Source organism: Pseudochaenichthys georgianus, chromosome 14, assembly GCF_902827115.2.
Source record: "Pseudochaenichthys georgianus chromosome 14, fPseGeo1.2, whole genome shotgun sequence".
Classification (NCBI taxonomy): domain Eukaryota; kingdom Metazoa; phylum Chordata; class Actinopteri; order Perciformes; family Channichthyidae; genus Pseudochaenichthys; species Pseudochaenichthys georgianus.
Genome location: NC_047516.1, coordinates 24906059 through 24924472, shown reverse-complemented (window position 1 = coordinate 24924472; position 18414 = coordinate 24906059). Strand labels below are relative to the sequence as shown.

The window sequence follows — 18414 nt, the reverse complement described above, 5'->3', positions numbered from 1 at the left end:
TAACAGTTGCGATAAGAGGAAACTTTAAAACTTTTTTTTGTTTAGTGAGATTCAGTGATGAGATGAGATTCATTACTAATGTCCATCATGAGACTCCTCAAATATTCCCTTAAGATGTGCAGTCTTACGATTCCGTTGAAAAAATGTTTCAGATTTCAGACAACCCACTTTCACCATCATGACCATGTGATGACACTCCACAGGAAGGCGGCCATTTATCTGTGTGTGTTGTCATTGTTTGAGTGTGCAGTAATACTCATTGCTGTCATTGTGAAGAAAATGTGTCCCTTAAAGAGAAGAAAAACAGAATATAAGCATGCAGGGGAATACAAAAGTGCCAATTAGATCAAATTAAGATTTATGTTCCATCCTTATCTGATTGTCACTGTGACATTTCACTTTAAATATGCTGGAATAAACAACCTCACTATGTACTAAAAGCACAACATGTGAAAGTGTTTATTATAGAAATTCAAATTGCACTACCTAAACATTTATTCCTCGCTCAAAAAAACACTTTTTCCCAAAGTAGAATCATTTCTGTATAACTCGCTTCCCCAACTCACCTTTCTGAATGAATCACAGGCCACAGGATGCTGAAACAGAGAGAGAGAGAGAGAGAGAGAGAGAGAGAGAGAGAGAGAGAGAAAGGAAAACAATAAAAAAGCCCAGTAATGCGAGAAACTGAAACTAAGACATGAAAGATATATAAACAGTACACACGCCTTACTATAACATGAATCTATCTTACTACTGTTCACTGCTCCTCCAAGGTAAGACCATCTTGTAAATATAGATATTTTAGAAATTAAAAGTTTAATTGTTTGTGTATTTGTCTATATAAGTATGTATATACACAAGGTATATATTTTTGGTTAGTGTATCATGTGAGCATTTAAAACAAACGACAGCAGGCTATTTCCTTAAAAAGATGCACAGTGGTGTTTATGGTATTCAAAACATAGGCAAACATTTGTAGGTAACATTCTGTTTTTATTTCTTGAACACACTTCAAAATGTATGTTATTAGGCCTGTCAGACAGCTGCAGTGATTCTGTATATGCATGATAACATCTAATGACACTTCTGCTGTTTATTTGTGTAGAATTGTGTTAGCTTTTGTTGTCAGTAAGATCATGAGGGAACACTGCCATACATTCAGTGAATGAGAAAGAGCTTGACTCACCAGGAAGAAAGTCTGTGACAATGCTGAGCGAATACTTCCAAACCGAAACTATTTTTAAGGAATCAGGACATTTTTGTTGCCATGAACGTGCAGCTGTAGTGTCACTGAATAACACAAGAAAGAAAGCATGAGGATGCCTCGTGGTAGAGGTTGTGGATATGGGTTTTGTTTTTAGAAATATTAGTGGACTTCCTTCCAATGCTTAGTATGCAAATTGCCAGTTAGGTTCCCATAAACAGAACCAGTGTGCTTAACCGGAACGCTGTCATTTGTTGTTGGAAGTGATACTGTGGGTCCCCCTTGTTTGTGTGTTGTTAAATCTTTAGCTATTTGATATTTGTTAAAGATAATGAGGTGTGAACATCAGATGATCTATAACCATTATCTCTGTTTCAGATGACTCTTTGCTGGCGAGCTCTCTTCCTCCTTTGCTGTGTCCTAAGCTGTGTGCAGTCCTTTTCTCCATCTCCAGTCCTCCAGAGTAAATACAATGACTCCTTTAGCCTCACAAGGTCAACCCGAACGCGTGTCCAGCAGCTGCAGAAGAAATACGTGAGTACTGCACACCACTCCCTGCTCTATAGTTATATAGACAGTACTAGCGTTCTCTTACTAAACAGATATTTCTATGTTTTTACTTTAATAGAAGGAGCAGCAGTTGGGGAATAAGCACTTCGAGGACAGAAGCCGGCAGTTAAATGACCTGCCATTGCTTTCTACAGATTTCTACAGCTGGCTAAAGCTCACGGTTAGTATTTATTAAAAACAAATAGAAAATCACTGTGATGTATTTCTGGTAAACACATTCTCAAGTTTCATTGTTTTGACCATATCTCCCCCGCAATCATGAGACATAGTCAAGTCTGCTCTTGCAGAATATAAAACTTGTAAAACTTTGAGTGGAATTCCCCTTTAACAACTTTAAGCGCAACATTATTATTATGATGTAATAATGTGGCATTCCCTTGTTCAGGACTGGGAACGACTGCACAGTGCGTTTGTGGACATGCGGGCCTATTGGAATAGGCTGGACCGGAAGAGAAAACAGCTGGAGGGGGAGGAGAAAGAGCAGATGGTGTCTCGGGCGGTCGGCACCAACCTACCTCAGAACATCAGGCACGTTCAGCATGACCTGAGGGACCTGATGAGCCAAGTCAGCAGCCAGGTATCCACAAGCTCTTTACTGAAACATACTCGAATTGTTAACCCCCACATTAAGAATTTTGGAGGAATGACGCCATGGTTTTGATAACACTTTTGTGTTCTTCTCCAGATGAGTTACATGAGGAGTTCTTGGACAAAGCCAACCTTTCCTACACCATTAAACCCTCAAAACGGATCCCAAACGGTTTGGGACAGCAGTGTGGAGGGTTACATCATTCTGCGGGATCTAGACCTTTACCTCACCAGGCTGGCAAGAGACTTCCTGTTTCTGGCTTCGAAAACACACTGATGACTCAGTGCTGAAACAGAACCGTGATGACACAAAACAGCAAAACTAAGAGAAAGCAATGAGCACTTATTGGGAATAATACCCAAGTTAGTACTTTAGGAGATCTTATTTTTGCTAGTCACATTTTTTACATGATGTTTTACTGTATGTCTAAGGGTTTTCTTGGGTATTTCCCACAGTTTCTGTATCCTCTCTAACTTACAGTTAGCAATAAGCTCCCAGAACAGACAACACTTCCCAACATCCTGTTTTTGCCCTCACTGTACTGGACTTTCCAAAAATATATTTAATTATTTATTGACATATTTATTAACATGATATTTATTTCAAAGTATTTGTATTTCTCTTACAATAGAGATACAGTGTTAAAACATTATTATATTTTATATTGATAGAATGGAAATGTATTTATGTATGACTGACAATAAAGAGCATTTGAAAAACAGTGAAGACTTCATGTTGTGGTTTTCTTATTATAAAAAAAGATCAGTCATTTTTGCAACATTGAAGACATTCGTACTAAAGATGCTGCATATTAATTAATAAGGGAACTTCCTTCTGTGTGAGCATGTGCTTGTGCTGCATTGTGTCAAGAAACAAACTAACAAGGACAACTTCTAAAGCGGCAATCCTCCCGTTAGCTAAAAGGATTACCGTTTGACTGGATGCTGTTTTAGGTTTCTTCATGCAGTGTTGATCTGAGGGGCGGTCTGTGGAGGGAAATCGGATTGAACAGTTAGCTCCCCAAAATGTTTTTTAATTAAAAGAAAATCCCCTTTCAAAACACATGACTCCAGATCAGTCGCTGACTCACCACCAGCAGATGTCCTCGCTTGCCTTTGGCCACCTTCAGCTCCGACCCCCTGACGAAATCAATGAATCCCTCTTTGCCTCGAGCCACGACAAACCTTATGCTGCGGTGGACAAATAAAACACAGGAGGAAGAGATGAGTTATAATGGGTTTCCAACAAATAACCATAGAGAAGCAGGCAGGGAAGCCTCACCTGCCCGGGCTGATGTTGACGTAGTTGACTTTGCTGGCCATCATTGATAGTTTAGTCACCACCTCGATCACATGGTGGCAGTGCAGCACCACATCGCCCTGAGGAACACACAGCTGGATTTAGAGTCGTTTGTCACTGGTAAAACAGTCACTTCTGAGGGTCCTACTTTACCTTCTGCTTATTGTCCTCGTTGGGCATGTGCAGCACAAACATCCCGTCGCTGAGAGAGCTCACAGAGATACCTGATAAGAGAAAACCTGGCTTAGACTTATTGAACCAAAGAACACAATCACACTGAATTACGTTTGAGACACGTTCTTTAGTCAGTAAGCTGGAAAGGCTTATTTTACAAGATCATTAAACTCTAATAGTTTCACTGCTTTATCTTGTTTTCTTTATCTGAAACGGCTTGCCTCTAATCAAAGCCACCTGATCCGTTGACCAAATCCATAGTTTTACATTGCAGAACACAGGAGCTGCTCGTCTTCCGCCGCCTCAGTCACTTGTATGTGTAATTGTGTGACTGTGGTGAAACTAGACTAACCAAACTACAGCTTTAGGGGTGGTACTCCTGGCTGCTTCTCTAAACTGTGTGCATTAAAACATCCATTTCCTGTAAAGCGTCTATGGATAAGTAGCTCATCTCAATCCCCCTCTAAGCAAGAACAATGCAAGAGGAATTCAAATGAGCTCAGTAGTGATCATGGATTAAAGGACATCGCTCTATATTTTATCATATATAATCTATCAAATGTCCCCCCTCTTTACCTCTCAGAGCAGCGTAGTCGATCCTCTGTTTGATCTTGGTCCTGTCCACCAGCACAGCGAAAGTGTTAGTGAGGAGCAGCTGGCGAGGGCGGGGCTTGAAACCCCTCCTGTCGTACTTTACAACCGTAACGCCGTACTGAGAAGCACAAGAAAGGCGCATTTGTAAGAGCCGGCGGAAAAGTTATGCAGCGCTTTTAGAATAATCGCACAGGATAAATAAAGGTTAATCCCACCTGCACTTTGTCACTGCCGAGGGTCTGGACAACTTTCAGATTCATCTGCTCACGTTCTATAGAAAGCAATGGAAAAGTATCTTTTAGAAAGCCTATCTTAGCATCTTCTGTATGGTGTTAATTTAGCCACATTAGAGCCAATGTAGGTTGACAAGGTGTTACAGAGCAACCATGGGAAGAAGGAAACTCAGAAATAATAAAACAAGAAAAAACTCACAAGTTTACTATATATATTATTCCTTGACATTAAAGTCATATTTGAATGAGACAACAACTCAGAAGATTCTTGTTTTTTGTCAAGGAACCTCGTGATAAATGATTAATCTTAGAAAAGGCTGAGATTTGTCTTGCAGTATTTCTCTTCTCCCCTGGCTCTGTCATGTTTTTCTTTTGTTTAAACCTACAATGGACCTAATACGCTGCCGCAGATAGTAAATACAGAGCTAAATGATGCGTGTATCGACACGTACCCAGCCTGGAGTCCAGAAACAGCCTTCCAACACCCTGAGGGTAGCTGTCTTTCTCATCCTTAAAGATCTCACTGGCGACAACCTTCTGCATCATCTTGAGAAACGAAAGAAAAAACAAGCAAGAGAAAAGAAAATGAGCAGATTTGTTCTCTTTGTTCAAAACAAGTTAGGCCATGCCTTCTGCAGTAAGCCTACCTGCTTCTTCCATTCAGGCTGGACTCTATGGCAATACTTCGCGACCATGTTTCTCATGTGAAGCTTCCGCAGGTGGTCAGAGGCCTGTAGAGAACCAAGGGAATTACAATATAGAATTTGCATTATTACTACTTATTAATTATTTTATAAGTATGTAATAGTGGGTGCACCTCGATGAGAGAGGGAGGAGGTGTCGGCCAGCTTTTGTCCAAAACGCTCTTGGACAGGTTTTTCCGCAGGTTCTTGAGGAAGGAGTAGCGCACGTGATCATGGAAATACTCGTTCTCAGGGCAGAATTCCTCATGGCGGTAGATGAAGCCCTTTATTAGCCTGAAATTAAGACAGATAGAGAAAGAAATTAGCTGTACATGCAAAATGTGTAACAAATATTTAGAGAAACAAACATTAACAAAGTATCAGTGAGGCACCTGCGTATTAACTCAGCAGCCTGGCGACGCCTCTTAGCCCTCCTGCGTGCTTTCATCCCCCGCCACCCTGACTGGATCACAATCACTATAAGTACAAATACATGCATGTATTAACCCCGGGACAACTTGTCTTCTCAGTCAAAGAAAACATCAAACATTAACAAGTTACAGACAAAAAAAAACATATAAATCTAAATACATGAACTGAAATGTAGGCCTATACATTTTTTTAAAAAGGTATCTTTATGTTTGTGTACATACATTTAACAAAGCTCAAAGGCCCAAAATGACAATTGAAAAAACCCAAAACAAACATATAAAGAAGTAAAAATGTCAATAAACCCCCATCAAACTAAAGTTTGGAAGGCGAAATAAATACGTAATAAACCTGATGTGAGTAGTTATATTTCTTTATAAATGAGCATAGTGACACTGTTCTGTAAGGGAGAGGAGTCAGCAGCAGGGGGCGGTCTGACCTGCTCGTCTGATGCGTTGGTACTTGGCTCTCTCCCTGTAGCCTCTCCAAGACGTCTGCAGGGTCAAAGCTGGGATAAAACACATGTAAGAGAGTCGGACATATATATGACAGATACTTAAAGTATAATGCATTGTTCCCTTGGGCTTAACTATAACAGTGACAAACCGTAAAATAACAAAGTGATATGTCATGGGGAACACAGATAAGCATATGTCACATGAAAACGTGGGTATTGGAATAATGCTGACAGATCAAAAAGGCTGCCAGAAGTTCTATGTAAAAAGAATGGAAATAAAAAGCAGCCGCAATATTGCACAGGTCACGTTGTGTTCCTTCCTGTGTTTCATTTTGAGCAGGATTTGGGATGGCTAGGTCAGGCAAAGTGTAGCGTATACAAATGTATTGTTAACAGCTCAGTTGTTTAAGGAAAAGATGATTGTGGATTGGTACTGGCAGATATATGGATGGAGTATCGGTATGAGACGTTCGAATCCCTAGTTAAGCATTATCAGGCCAAGTTGTTTATTCATTATTTATCCAAAATGATGATTACAGTGAGGTGACATGTTGCCGTTTAATGTTATTAAAGTCATTTTTTTATCTTTTTAATTCTCAACTCGCTGTCCTTGCTTACTCACCAATATCTGGCTTTCTTGCTTCCAGTGCATCCTCTGTGTTGAAGAGAGTTTTTGGGAAGCGGATGAAGATTTTTGACCTGCAGATCATAGCCAAAGACATTTATTATCAACACAGCTGTACCATTTCCCTTGATGAACACTACAATATAAAGTGTTGAATGAATGTATTAAGTGTGGGTTGTATCCACTAAGCTTCCCCCTGGCAACACATTACCTGCCCAGTTTGTACTCCTCTGCTTTATATCCCAGGTGGTTGACCAGTGTGGAGACACCGTCAGACAGTCTGCCATGCCAGTTGGGCCACGTCTCGGGACAGAGGGGCTTATACCTAAAGTCATTTAAACAAACCATTAAAATGACAGTAGGCTGAACATAGAGTACAGACATAATGAACAGTCATCGAGGCAGTGAGTTAGAGAGATGTCAGTCACCTCTGCAGGAAGGCTTCAAAGCGACGGCGATAGGCAAAGCCAGCTCTCCTGACCCTCAGGTTCTCCATCAGACCCAGGTACTTCACCTGGTGTCGGACCAGAACTTCATCAAACCTTCCTGCAGGGGGAGATATCATTAACCTCTGACTCATACAAGATTGGCAAATCTGATGGTACTCATTATATACTATACGAATGATTACATAAGTCCTCAAAATTATTACTTTATTGGGATCATCCCTAAGAGATTTTTGAGGGTTAACTACGCAGTTGAAATATCAATAGAAGGAAGGAATATGGTAGTTTTACATCCATTTGAAATGGTAAAAAGCAGTTTAGCCATTGTGGAGATATTATATGTCTTAAGTCAATAATTTATATACCTCAAATATTTTGTATGTGTTTTGAAGGATCGGCCGTGTTTTCTCTATTTTGGCCTTTTGGGTTATTTTTCAATTTTAGGGATAAACCTTCTTGTTTTCTGATTGTATTTCCTGTGTTAATCACAACCCCTCCTCCATCTCTTTGGAATTAAAATGCCTCAGAAGGTATCGCTTATTCCCCTCCCAGCGGGCTTTTATTGTGAAATCTGCAGTGATTGTTGGGTTTGAGTAAAACTATGTTGTAGTGATAACTATGTGGAAATTAACCAGTTAAGCCTTTACAGCCCAGATTTTTGTGTTTTTCAGAGTCAGCCTTTGAAGACAATATGATTACAAGATGTAAATATCTACCTGGCTGCTTGGCATCATTTGGTTTGATACAGCGCACATAGGACGGCTCTTTAGACATGAGGATCTCCATAAGTTTCGTCAGGCTGTTTTTAAACTGAGTGGCGGCCTAAGAAACAAAACAAAAAGACAAAACAACAGCATTAAACTACGGGGAATTCTCTGTATATTCGTGGGCATGTGCTTGGGTTTTTTCAAGGAGAGAGAGGGTTCATTGGCGTCTTCATTAACAATGTTGTCAGAGATAGAGAGAGAAAGAGAGATTCTCACCATCTCCGGGCGTTTCTGGTCTATCGCTTCCTCCTTGCGGAAGCAGTGACTCAGGATCTGGTTGTCTGACTGACACATGACCTGAACAGAGACCAAACCACACAACCACATGTCAACATGGCACTCCCCCCCCCCACCCCCCACCTCCTCTTCCTCTTCACTCAGGAGACCGAGGATTTCGAAAGGCTGTGGTGAGACTCTACCTTTCATTATTCTCACCTCTTTCAGGTTCCTGTTCAGCAAATCATTGTTCTTGTCTAGGAAACCTATACCAGATATAGAAAAACACAGACATTTGTCAATAAGGAATCAGCGGGTTTATAAGACTGGAATAAATGCATGAATACAAATATCAATATCATCTGGTTATTGAAAAGCCCATCTCACCATTGACATTGTAGTTGACCTCTCCAGCGTAATGCAGCAGCCTGAACTCCTCCCTGCTCATCACCCTGCGAGTCTTTCCGTTTGCCAACTTGTGACTGAAAGACACACATGTAGGAGTTTTAACATGCACAGGACTGCTGGTACAAGAAGCTGTGGGTATTAAAGTATTTGTACTGTATGTCTTGATGATATTTGATACAAGATGATGCTCACGTGACGAAATGGGGATGGCCGCCCAGTGTGTCTTCCAACTTCTCGAGAAAGGAGACATCGCAGGCCTCTCCAGGTCTCAGACACTCCTCATCCTAAAAAAAAAAGTATTTAACTTCACCCACAGTGACAGAGACAACATCGTATACAGACAAACCTATAAAGTTGTTATATGTACCAGAATGGAGATGATGCCTTTGTGCTTCTCCTCGATCAGGTCACAAATGATCTTGTTGTCAAAGTATTGCACCGTCTCCCACTGACATTAAAGGTAGAACAACGTAGTGTAAGCATAGTAATGTATATCAAAATATATCACATTTTATTTGTCTTGACCACTCAACTCACTGCAATTCCCTCTGTCTCGTACTCCTCCTGCTCAGATCTCAGGGTGAGCTCAATGAACAGCTGCTGGAGCTTCTCGTTGCAGTAGTTGATGCAGAACTGCTCAAAGCTGAGAGGAGAAATGGAAGGGAGTGAAGCCACTTGCATGCTAGAGTTATGTATAAGCTTTGTGCAATCGGGACAATAAGAGACTGTGAAGCAGATTAAGGTGTAACAGAGAATGGAAATGAATAAAGTGCATACCTATTGTGCTGTAGGACCTCAAAGCCGTAGATATCTAGAAGCCCTATGACAGAGCAGCCCTTACCGCTGTGGTAGATTTCCTCCTGTATAATGTACATTACAGAACATGCAATGGTAAACAAAATAACAGTTTGGTAGCCCATAACTGACTTCATGTAAATATTGTTCAAATAGGTATAAACTTGCATTTTTATTTGGACTTCAATATTGCTTGCAAAACTGTAAAATCAGGTTATATATTGCACCTCCAATGTCAGATTTGAAGAAACATTTGAATATTGTCAAATCGGAGTGTAACTTTTACAATAACATTCGAGTATGTGCATGTTCTTATGAAAAGTGAATTATTGCATTTTTATTTTAAATCAAATAGCACATACATGTGTGAAAAATGTTATATTGTGGAATTAGATATTACATTTCAAGTCCACATTATCATTTAAAAAGTCCCCTAAGGGCTTCCGTACGGACAGCCTCACAACATGATGGGGAATTTGAGTTACTGCACCTTCAGAGCCAGCGACTGGTTGATCTTCTCCACCAACCAGGTGAAGGTCCGACCGTACACGGCCTTGGCTAAGGCATCGCGGGCAGACACCGCCTGCTCAAAACTGAGTGGGGTGATCATCTGTAAAGCACGGATGCAAGCACAAGACACATTTATAAAACAACACAACATACACTGAATAAGAGAAAACACGACGATCAAGGACACGATGACGTCACCTCCTCTCCTTTGGCAGTGAGTTTCTTGTGAGTGAGTGCCTCCCCGAGGGCCGAGCCATCGACACCCAGCAGCTGGAAAACAACACATCTGCTCTCAGCTCGGACTTTCTGCGAATGTTTTTGCATATTTGAACATCTGATAATACCAGTGAGACTGCTCTGACCTTTGTGAGGTTTGTTATCTTAGTCTCGGTGGTGATGTAAGTTTCTCCCTCCTCGCCTTCTCCAAACTGAGTGTTTCCCAGGTGGAGAACACTTGCGATGATGTTCAGCAATTGCTGAGGTCAGACACAGGAAGGACAGTTAACAAAAACCTCACAGATGAACGATCTGTTCTTTAACTCAAATCAATGTCTGGAAGGTCACTGAGAATATTAATAACATCCATCAGAACCAGAGAAAGAGTGCTTTACGTACAAAAATGTATTTTTCAAACCACTCTCATATTAAATAGTCAGTAAGCAAGTTTACTTGAACAATACAAATATTCAAAATGTTGCATACTAAAAAAGAATGTTGAGTATACAAATTATTTGTAAAAAAGGTTTTCACCATTTAAACTGCACAGAGTCCTGTGGTTTAAACAGTTTTGAATGTGTTTATGATGATGGGAAATGTGATGTGATGAGGCCAAGGGAAAGAATGAAGGATATTAAACAGCACACATATTGACTTTATATTATAAGAACATTGAATGTATTAAATCCAATCCATCAATGTGTTCTACATAATTTGACTGAATTTTTATGTATGACTATATGAAAAATATAGTTTAAAAATGGATACTTCCCCTCTAACCAACTGCCTTTATGTGAAAAAACCCCCCCTAAAAGTTGTCATTTAAAGTGTTCCACTTGGCGTGTTAAACCAGAGATTATTAGTTAAAAACAAAACAGTTATTTTGTAGCGTGCATTCAGGTCAAACTCATTCCAGGCGGTGACTGCTTCTCACCTGCACCTCTTCCTCTGTGAAGCCAATAACGGACAGCGCCTTCATCACGACTTTCCAATTATTCTTGTCACTGACGGAGCTGAGTCTTGGACAGTTTCCCTGAACAAGACGATTAAACATTACAGCACAACTGATGGAACAATTGCATTGACCTGATTTTGGAAACAAGCAAATAACCCGCGCCACACACACCTTTACCAGATATTGGTAGCTCTGAGGGTTTCTCTCCAGGCCCAGCGTGGTGAGCAGGTCGTCCTCCCCTCCGTCCAGCAGCTGGTAGAAGATGTGGAAGTTCCTCTCGCCGTGGTTCTGGTGAATCACACGGGACTTCTCCAGCAGGTAGTTCAGGATGTGACCGCCTACTGGTGCCCCCTATAGGAGAAGTTACAGAAAAACAACTATTAAAAGCAGGTTCAAAAGTCTGAGCTTCTATTAATGGTATAACTAACTGGTGTTATCAGTATGATTTAAGCACATATGATTTCTATAAAAGTTTGAGAAATGAGGGAGTGTTTACCCTAAAGTCAAACTGGACATCCATGTATTTTCCGAAGCGGCTGGAGTTGTCGTTCCTAAATGTTTTGGCGTTCCCAAATGCCTGAGCAAAGCAAGCAAGCCAGGAAATTAGAGGGAGGAAGGGCAATTAAAAGCAACAATAGAACAAAATCAAACAATATTTACAAATAAAGAACAAGCAAATGTCCGGATAGTATCAGAAAAAGCTAAAAGTCTAAGTACACTGGGCTTTCAACTGTAATGTTGTTTGTCGAGTTAACAGAAGAAATACCTCCAGGACGGGGTTGGACTGCAGCAGGCGTTCACCGAGGGCAGGCATCTGATCGTTGGTGGGGCAGGTGACGGCGTAGTACAGGAGGATCTTCTTGGACGCCTCTGTTTTACCCGCTCCACTCTCACCTGATATCAGAATACACTGGTCCTTCCTCTCGGTCCGCATGGCCCGGTAAGTGTTGTCAGACAAAGCATAGCTGAGGGGGGAAAACAACAACAGATCAATAAGCTGAAGCTTTGTGGAATAAAGTCACACACACACTTGCCTGTTACTTAACCATTTCTTGATTTGATAAGAAATATTTAGTGGTGGAGCCTTTGCCCACTGAGCTCTATTTCTCTGGAATAATCTCTGACTGCCATCTCGGAGGCAAGCTCTTAAATCAACGCTGAAAATAAATAGGTTTTTCTGTTTAATATGATCTCTCTAATACCGTCAGCTGGGTCATCCAAATCGCTGTGTGTTGATAAGCCAAACAATCCTGTTGTGATTATATGATCGCTGAAGAAGAAGATATTCAATCTTAACCTTGCTGACATATTAATATTATGAGGTGAGTGAGTGATTACTCTTGTACGCAATAGTGTGTCTTTTCTTTTCTGAGAGATTCTGGATAACGTCTACTGAAAATAAACTAAAATTTGATGTTAAACTGAATTTGAAGTTGAATACATCCGTCAAATTAAATGTTTCTGTAATGACAGATTCAAAATGTAAAGTCAGTAGTTTACATGCTTGTTATTTTAAATATATTTGTAAGACAATATTTTCTTACGAATTGTAACAACATGATAGATTTAAACATGTTTAAGAGGCAAATGCATTACATTCAGAATGTTTGGACATTTATTCTGTTAATAATATTAAGGCATTTAGAGTCGAAACAATATATATTGCCAAGGGACTGACAAGCAAACAGTAGATCATTTGATATGGAAATAGTTGCGTCCCTAAAATTATTGAGCTACATGTGGAGGTTTAATTACTAAAGAAACATCTCATGCATGCCTCAATAAATCCTGTTTGAGAATACATTTAGCAATATATTTTTCTCAGCATACTGTGTGATTATTAGCTGGGCAGTTTCCAGCAGAGGCCTTAATCATTAATGTGTGAGGACCATGAGGGGACTCACATGTGCGGCGATATCTCGTAGAAGCTGACTCCTCTGTAGCGCTCCATCTGCTGCTTGGAGTAAATCTCCAGCTCTTTGTAAGGGTTCACCGACACCAAAACCGAGCCAATATACGTCTGCGGCAAAACATTAGATCACATTTTAAAATGTTTCACCACACCAGCTGAAGTGTTTTGGAACATGTGAAGGAAAATTGGCTTCATTACATAGATGAGGTTTTCCCCAAAGCGTCTCCGTAGGTTCTCAATGAAGGCCGCCTCACTGTTGTAGTTTTCCAGCAAGACAAAGTCCTGCACCCCCACCCTGTCCCGGGCCGTCAAAGCGCTCTCCATCACCAGGCGCACTCTGCCTTCAATATCCACCTCCTGCAGGAAGAGCGACAAGAGGAACATGACAGACATGAAGCACCTCAGTCACACTTTCCAGAACATGCATTTTCAACACTTTTATAGGGAATCTGCCAAGAGCAACAGAAAATGTTCACTGATAACTAATTATTTTCAACAAGACAACTATTAGGCCTGTAGGAATTATAATTTTTTGGGGCAAAATGAAAAGAAGTAGCTTTTTTGGTTTTTCATTGACGTTATTTTTACAAAGCTTACACTCTTGTAAAGATGATTCCCACCTCCTACAGATCTTTCTGGTAGCAGGTAAACATTATAAAACACCGGTTTTAGTTAAACGCTTGTATCTCTTTCTTATTTGGTTTTTCTTATTGTACTAAATAATCAAGAGATTTATTAAATAAAATGTTTCGCAGTACTGCAGAGAAAATATGACTGTTCTTACTGTTAACCATATACTGCCTGTATAAAGCTGTGAACTCTTCCAATAGATGCAATAACTACTGTAGATCAGCAGGGGGCAGAACAGGCCTCATCCCATTTATTCTGAGGCATGATACATTCACCCAGTTTTGAAAGGTTTTACATCTGGCGCAGTGCTCATAACAATAATTGCCACATAATTATATTACAAGATAGAATCCGTGTATGAATATCAGCTTCAAAATATCAGGGCAAATGTCTCCAGACTTACTGGCCTCATCACCAAACTACACTCCAAAGAAGAACAGCTCTAAACCATGCCAAGATTAAACAATGAAGACATTTAAGGAATCCAAATGATAAACATACAGGGTAGACTCCACTATTATACAATAGTGAGATAGTCATGTATGTACAGTACACACAGCTTTATATCACCAGTTGGGATTTAAGGAAAGTATGTTTACATGTCAACCACAATGTGATGGCCAACATTATAGCGCAGACAGGAAATAATAACCCTTTAAGCAGAGAGGAATTCTCAGATATGCCCTAAGGTAAGATATTAACCGCATCCACATTCATGCAAAGAGATAAAACTGTCAGCAGTTAATACTCACTGATGATAATAATCCAGACAAACAGTCCAGTGTGTAATCAATGCACTACACCCCAGCAAACCAGCTGCACTCTACTCCAGTATCAAAGGTACATTTATGAGAGAAGCCCTGCCGTTTTCCTTTACACATTTGAAAAAAAAACAAGCAGAAGTGGAACAAAGGGGCTAGACTTCCACAGGACTTCTGTTTTTCTTGAATGCACGAGCCTCTCAAGGGTCTCATTTGGCAGCTTAATGCCGGTAAAAGGTCATTATCTCTGAGAACTGGATGCAGGAAAACCCTTTTCAAAACAAGAGGACAACAGTGGAACACAGCCAAAGCGCGAGAGCAAAGGAAAGTCTTCCACTGCGGCCCCTCCTCTCTGCTTCACCTTGGAGTATTGTTCTCCCACTCCTGCAGGTGGTCTTCCTACAGATAGTAATTAAAGCTCACATATTTTCCAAAGGATACAACGAAGGAATGTGAGGGTCATGTTTAGGGCAGCGCACAGTGGATGCCACTAAATGTTTCTGTGTTGTGTGTCGCCAGCTGTGCTTTTATAACAAACACTGAAGATACCGTACTGTGTTTCTGCATTCATAGCCAGGAAGACATTTGAATGTGTCCTCACTCAACTTCAGGTGCCGAGGATGAAATGAAGCTGTGGTCAATCACAACTATTACTCGATCAACATAATCACCAACTATTTTGACATTTGTTTATTGTTAAAGTTCTTTTTTCATGCCAAAATGGCAGAAAATAAAAATGTTCCGCCTCTTTAACTTCAAGATTTTCAGTTTTTTTATGTTTAATGTCATATCAAACAGAATTTATTTTGGTTTTGTACTAACAAAATGACACATTTAAAGACATCAACTTGGACTTTGAGAAGCTTGGATTTACTTTTTTCACAAATGTCTTGCATTTTACAGACCAAAGCAATTAATTGATTGATGGAGAAAATGATCAACTGTTACATTTTAAATTTAAAAATGTCAGCTAACATAAAAATGTGTGAAGTTGTATTCTGTACCCCCTCCTCCCCTTTTGATTGTATTGTTGGTAAAAGTTTATTTTTTCTCTTGGCTTCCACAAGAATACTAACTTTCTTAAATGAAACCTTTATTGATTCATGTGATTGCTGCTTATCACACAACATGTCACAAAGCTCAATGTGGGCTGGTACAGTATTATGGATCTTATAAAGAAAGTCCTCCATGTGTTCAGCAGACACATCAACCCTCACAGTGGTTGACGCTGAACAGTAATGCATGCCTCTGAACTGTGACAGGTTGCTTTGGCATGAAACGTTCATTCCACCTCCTCAGATCTCATTGCTTGTATGATCATCTGTGATTATTATAATCATTAAGATGTACAGTAGCTTCTGTGCTGGCACTGTCTGTGCAACGCCGCACCTTCCAATGTCTGAAACATCCAGATTTGTGTAATAATCTTAGTTTGCTCTTATTTTTCTAATTAAATGTGAACTAACATCAGACCTCCCGAACACTGTTTTCTTTTAGGACTAAAAAACACAGCAAACATTGTTTTCAATAATCTACCCCTCAGCAGTCATGGGTTATATTTTTTAATCGCGATGTTATCACCATCACATGTGGAACCAATTCATTTTTAATGTGGAGAAGCCTCGTCCAAAACATGTTTACATCTTAAAGGAAGTTCATAATGGAACTGGAGACACATCACCTACATTACTACAGGTCTGGGATGGAGATATAAGCAGGATATAAAGTCATCCTTGCAGCTCTGTTGTCAGAGAACTGACCCGAGGCCCTGTTGTTACAGAGTGGGGGTCTGATCTAACTTTACGGCGCTTTACAGGGGATTTGACTCAGAGTGGTGGTGAGCTTCAGTGAAATGCAGGTTTGTGGCTGCAGCAGCAGTGACATCCAGAGAGGAGGCTCACCCTCTGTGGGACTTGGCTCCAGGCCCCATGACTAAGCTCTGCTGGGCCGACTACATTCGGATTGTCTTCCTTATAAGGCCTGCGCCTCCACTCTGTCCCAGGGCGAGCTGCTCTGATACCACAGCTGGCTCTCTACCACTGATGTGCCAGTAATGCTAATGGTGGAAAAATACCAAGTTTACCCTCTTTAGGTTGCTTGGGTTATATCTTAAACAAAAACCAAAATACGCAATGACTCATGCACTAAAAAAAAGAAAAGGAAAACAAATCTCTAAGTGACTCATTGTTCTGTTTTGCTTTTCCCTCCATGAGAGACAAAGTGAATTGGTGGATCGGATCTTGTGGTTCACTGTCTAAGCACACCGGAACAAAATCCAGTGTGCAGCCCTCAACATGAAAAAACATAACAAGGAGCATCATGGTAGTCAGGATCTTACCCTGCCTTGGTACCTCATCCTGTCCTGTTGTTGTTGGAAGACCTCTGATCTGGTGGTCCCCCCCAGGCTGGCGCTCCTCCTCCTGTGTCAGGCAGAATCCTCAACAGACTTCAACTTATCTTCTCTTTTCTCCCCCACGTCGGTCACTTTCTCACTCCCTCTCAGCTTTGGTCTCCACGTCTTTCCCCCTCTCCGTTTGGCTCCCCTGTGAGGACAGAGCAGACGCACTTAGGCCAAAACACAAACAGCTCCTCTTGTTTATACATTCACTTCATCTTCCCTCCTTTGACAGCTCACGTAAATGGCTGCCTCTCCATAAGTCCGTCTCCTTCCCTCTAAATTACATTGCATGAAACAAGGGCAGGAACTCCACTCACACGTCACACACACACACAAAAAAAAAAAAAGTAAAGGGAAAGTAAGCTGCTGGTGAGAGCCAGTGAATCAGAGCTGAGAGGGTTTGGAAAAATGTGCTAAGAGCTCCAAACTAAAAACATGTAATCACTGTGCAGCTATATAAAAAGGGGAAAAAACACAACTCACATGAGGAGATCTCACTACATTCTTTCTTTCATTCCCTCCCTGTTTAGTTGGCTCCCTCCCTTTTCTCCCACAAGCTGAGACAGAGACATGGGATGTGAGCTATGGAAGTGTTTCACCAGCAACACTGACGGTCTCCTAGTGACAGTCTTTCACCGCTGATGAAATAACTTTCACCATCATCATAACATCACCCTGCAGATATGAAAAAGGCTGTTATTATTCTGATAATAGTCTGGTCCTCCATAATCCCAAATGTGTGTAATGTTGTCCAAGCCCCATTCAAAATACAACCTAATATGAATTATATAGTGATAGTGCTGTTTGCAGGGTCGCTAGGTGTGTCACTTACATTTTTGACATTTTTGGAGAGTGCTATCAAGGCCACATTGTCTCTGAGAGAGAACAGCGCCCCCCTCTGGTTTCCCTCCCCCCTGTCTTGGTGCTCTCACCCCATTTTCCCTCACTCTGCTTTCACGCCCCACTCCCTTCCCTTTGCCGGCATCATCAAATATCCAACGCTGAGGAATCTGAATAATGTTACCCAGATGGAGAAAGCCTCTCGCTCTTTCCCTAAATCCCAGGCTGTCTAAAGTAAGATGGAAAAAATCTTCATGCTGCTACCTCTCGAACATTCACACAACTAAGGGAGAATTGACACTGCCGCGTTTATTAAACTGTTTAAAGATCTTGTTCCACTTGGAGTCATCTAACACCCCATTACGATGCCTTACCTCTTTTAATATAAACACTCCTGCCAGGTCTGCCCTTGTCAAGTCAATTTTATAGATATCATAAATCACAAATTTGCCCAAAGGGGCTTTACCCTATGTTTCCTCACTTCAACTGTTGCAGTCACATTTCCTAACAGATTTCCTTGAGGAAACTTTACTTTGCCTAACTGCATTCCTCCAGAATTGTATGTGCTATATTCACACAGTCCTTACCTCAAATGATCTGCGGGTCAACTGTCAATAAACCCAAAACATCAAAGGAATTAGATAATAGTTGGTCATTGAATTGTCACAGACACAATGACTACAGCAGAATGGTAGTTATTGTT

General features: G+C 40.7%; 2 protein-coding genes and 1 long non-coding RNA gene across 7 annotated transcripts; 1 reads left to right on the top strand and 2 right to left on the bottom strand.

Annotated features, from left to right (window-relative positions):
- Positions 1–1576, bottom strand: LOC117458391 (uncharacterized). The gene is made up of 3 exons (XR_004553432.2): positions 1187–1576; positions 567–596; positions 1–287 (listed from the first exon to the last, which is right to left on the bottom strand). It is a non-coding gene; the product is annotated as an uncharacterized lncRNA (long non-coding RNA).
- Positions 605–2853, top strand: LOC117458390 (uncharacterized). Its single transcript, XM_034098833.2, has 5 exons — positions 605–773; positions 1583–1738; positions 1833–1934; positions 2160–2351; positions 2460–2853. Exons 2-5 carry the CDS (start codon positions 1583–1585, stop codon positions 2637–2639), a joined length of 630 nt encoding a protein of 209 aa, XP_033954724.1. The 5' UTR covers positions 605–773; the 3' UTR covers positions 2640–2853.
- Positions 2854–2944: 91 nt separating this feature from the next.
- myo1ca (myosin Ic, paralog a) lies at positions 2945–17373 on the bottom strand. 5 transcript variants are annotated; one of them, XM_071205420.1, is made up of 33 exons: positions 17355–17373; positions 16812–17016; positions 13281–13439; positions 13075–13190; positions 11937–12135; positions 11667–11747; positions 11342–11521; positions 11150–11248; positions 10362–10475; positions 10198–10269; positions 9980–10099; positions 9472–9554; positions 9232–9337; positions 9062–9142; positions 8887–8978; positions 8674–8768; positions 8506–8552; positions 8287–8367; positions 8020–8125; positions 7286–7403; positions 7069–7182; positions 6855–6931; positions 6215–6283; positions 5739–5823; positions 5481–5640; positions 5311–5394; positions 5116–5209; positions 4646–4701; positions 4413–4548; positions 3816–3886; positions 3645–3742; positions 3454–3553; positions 2945–3349 (listed from the first exon to the last, which is right to left on the bottom strand). In XM_071205420.1, exons 2-33 carry the CDS (start codon positions 16827–16829, stop codon positions 3323–3325), a joined length of 3138 nt encoding a protein of 1045 aa, XP_071061521.1. In that variant the 5' UTR covers positions 16830–17016; positions 17355–17373; the 3' UTR covers positions 2945–3322. The 5 variants fall into 5 exon arrangements, with proteins under 5 accessions (XP_071061521.1, XP_033954721.1, XP_033954720.1 ...); XM_034098830.1 differs by lacking the exon at positions 17355–17373 and adding an exon at positions 17189–17318; XM_034098829.2 differs by lacking the exon at positions 17355–17373 and adding an exon at positions 17109–17198.
- Between the last annotated feature and the right edge of the window lie 1041 nt (positions 17374–18414).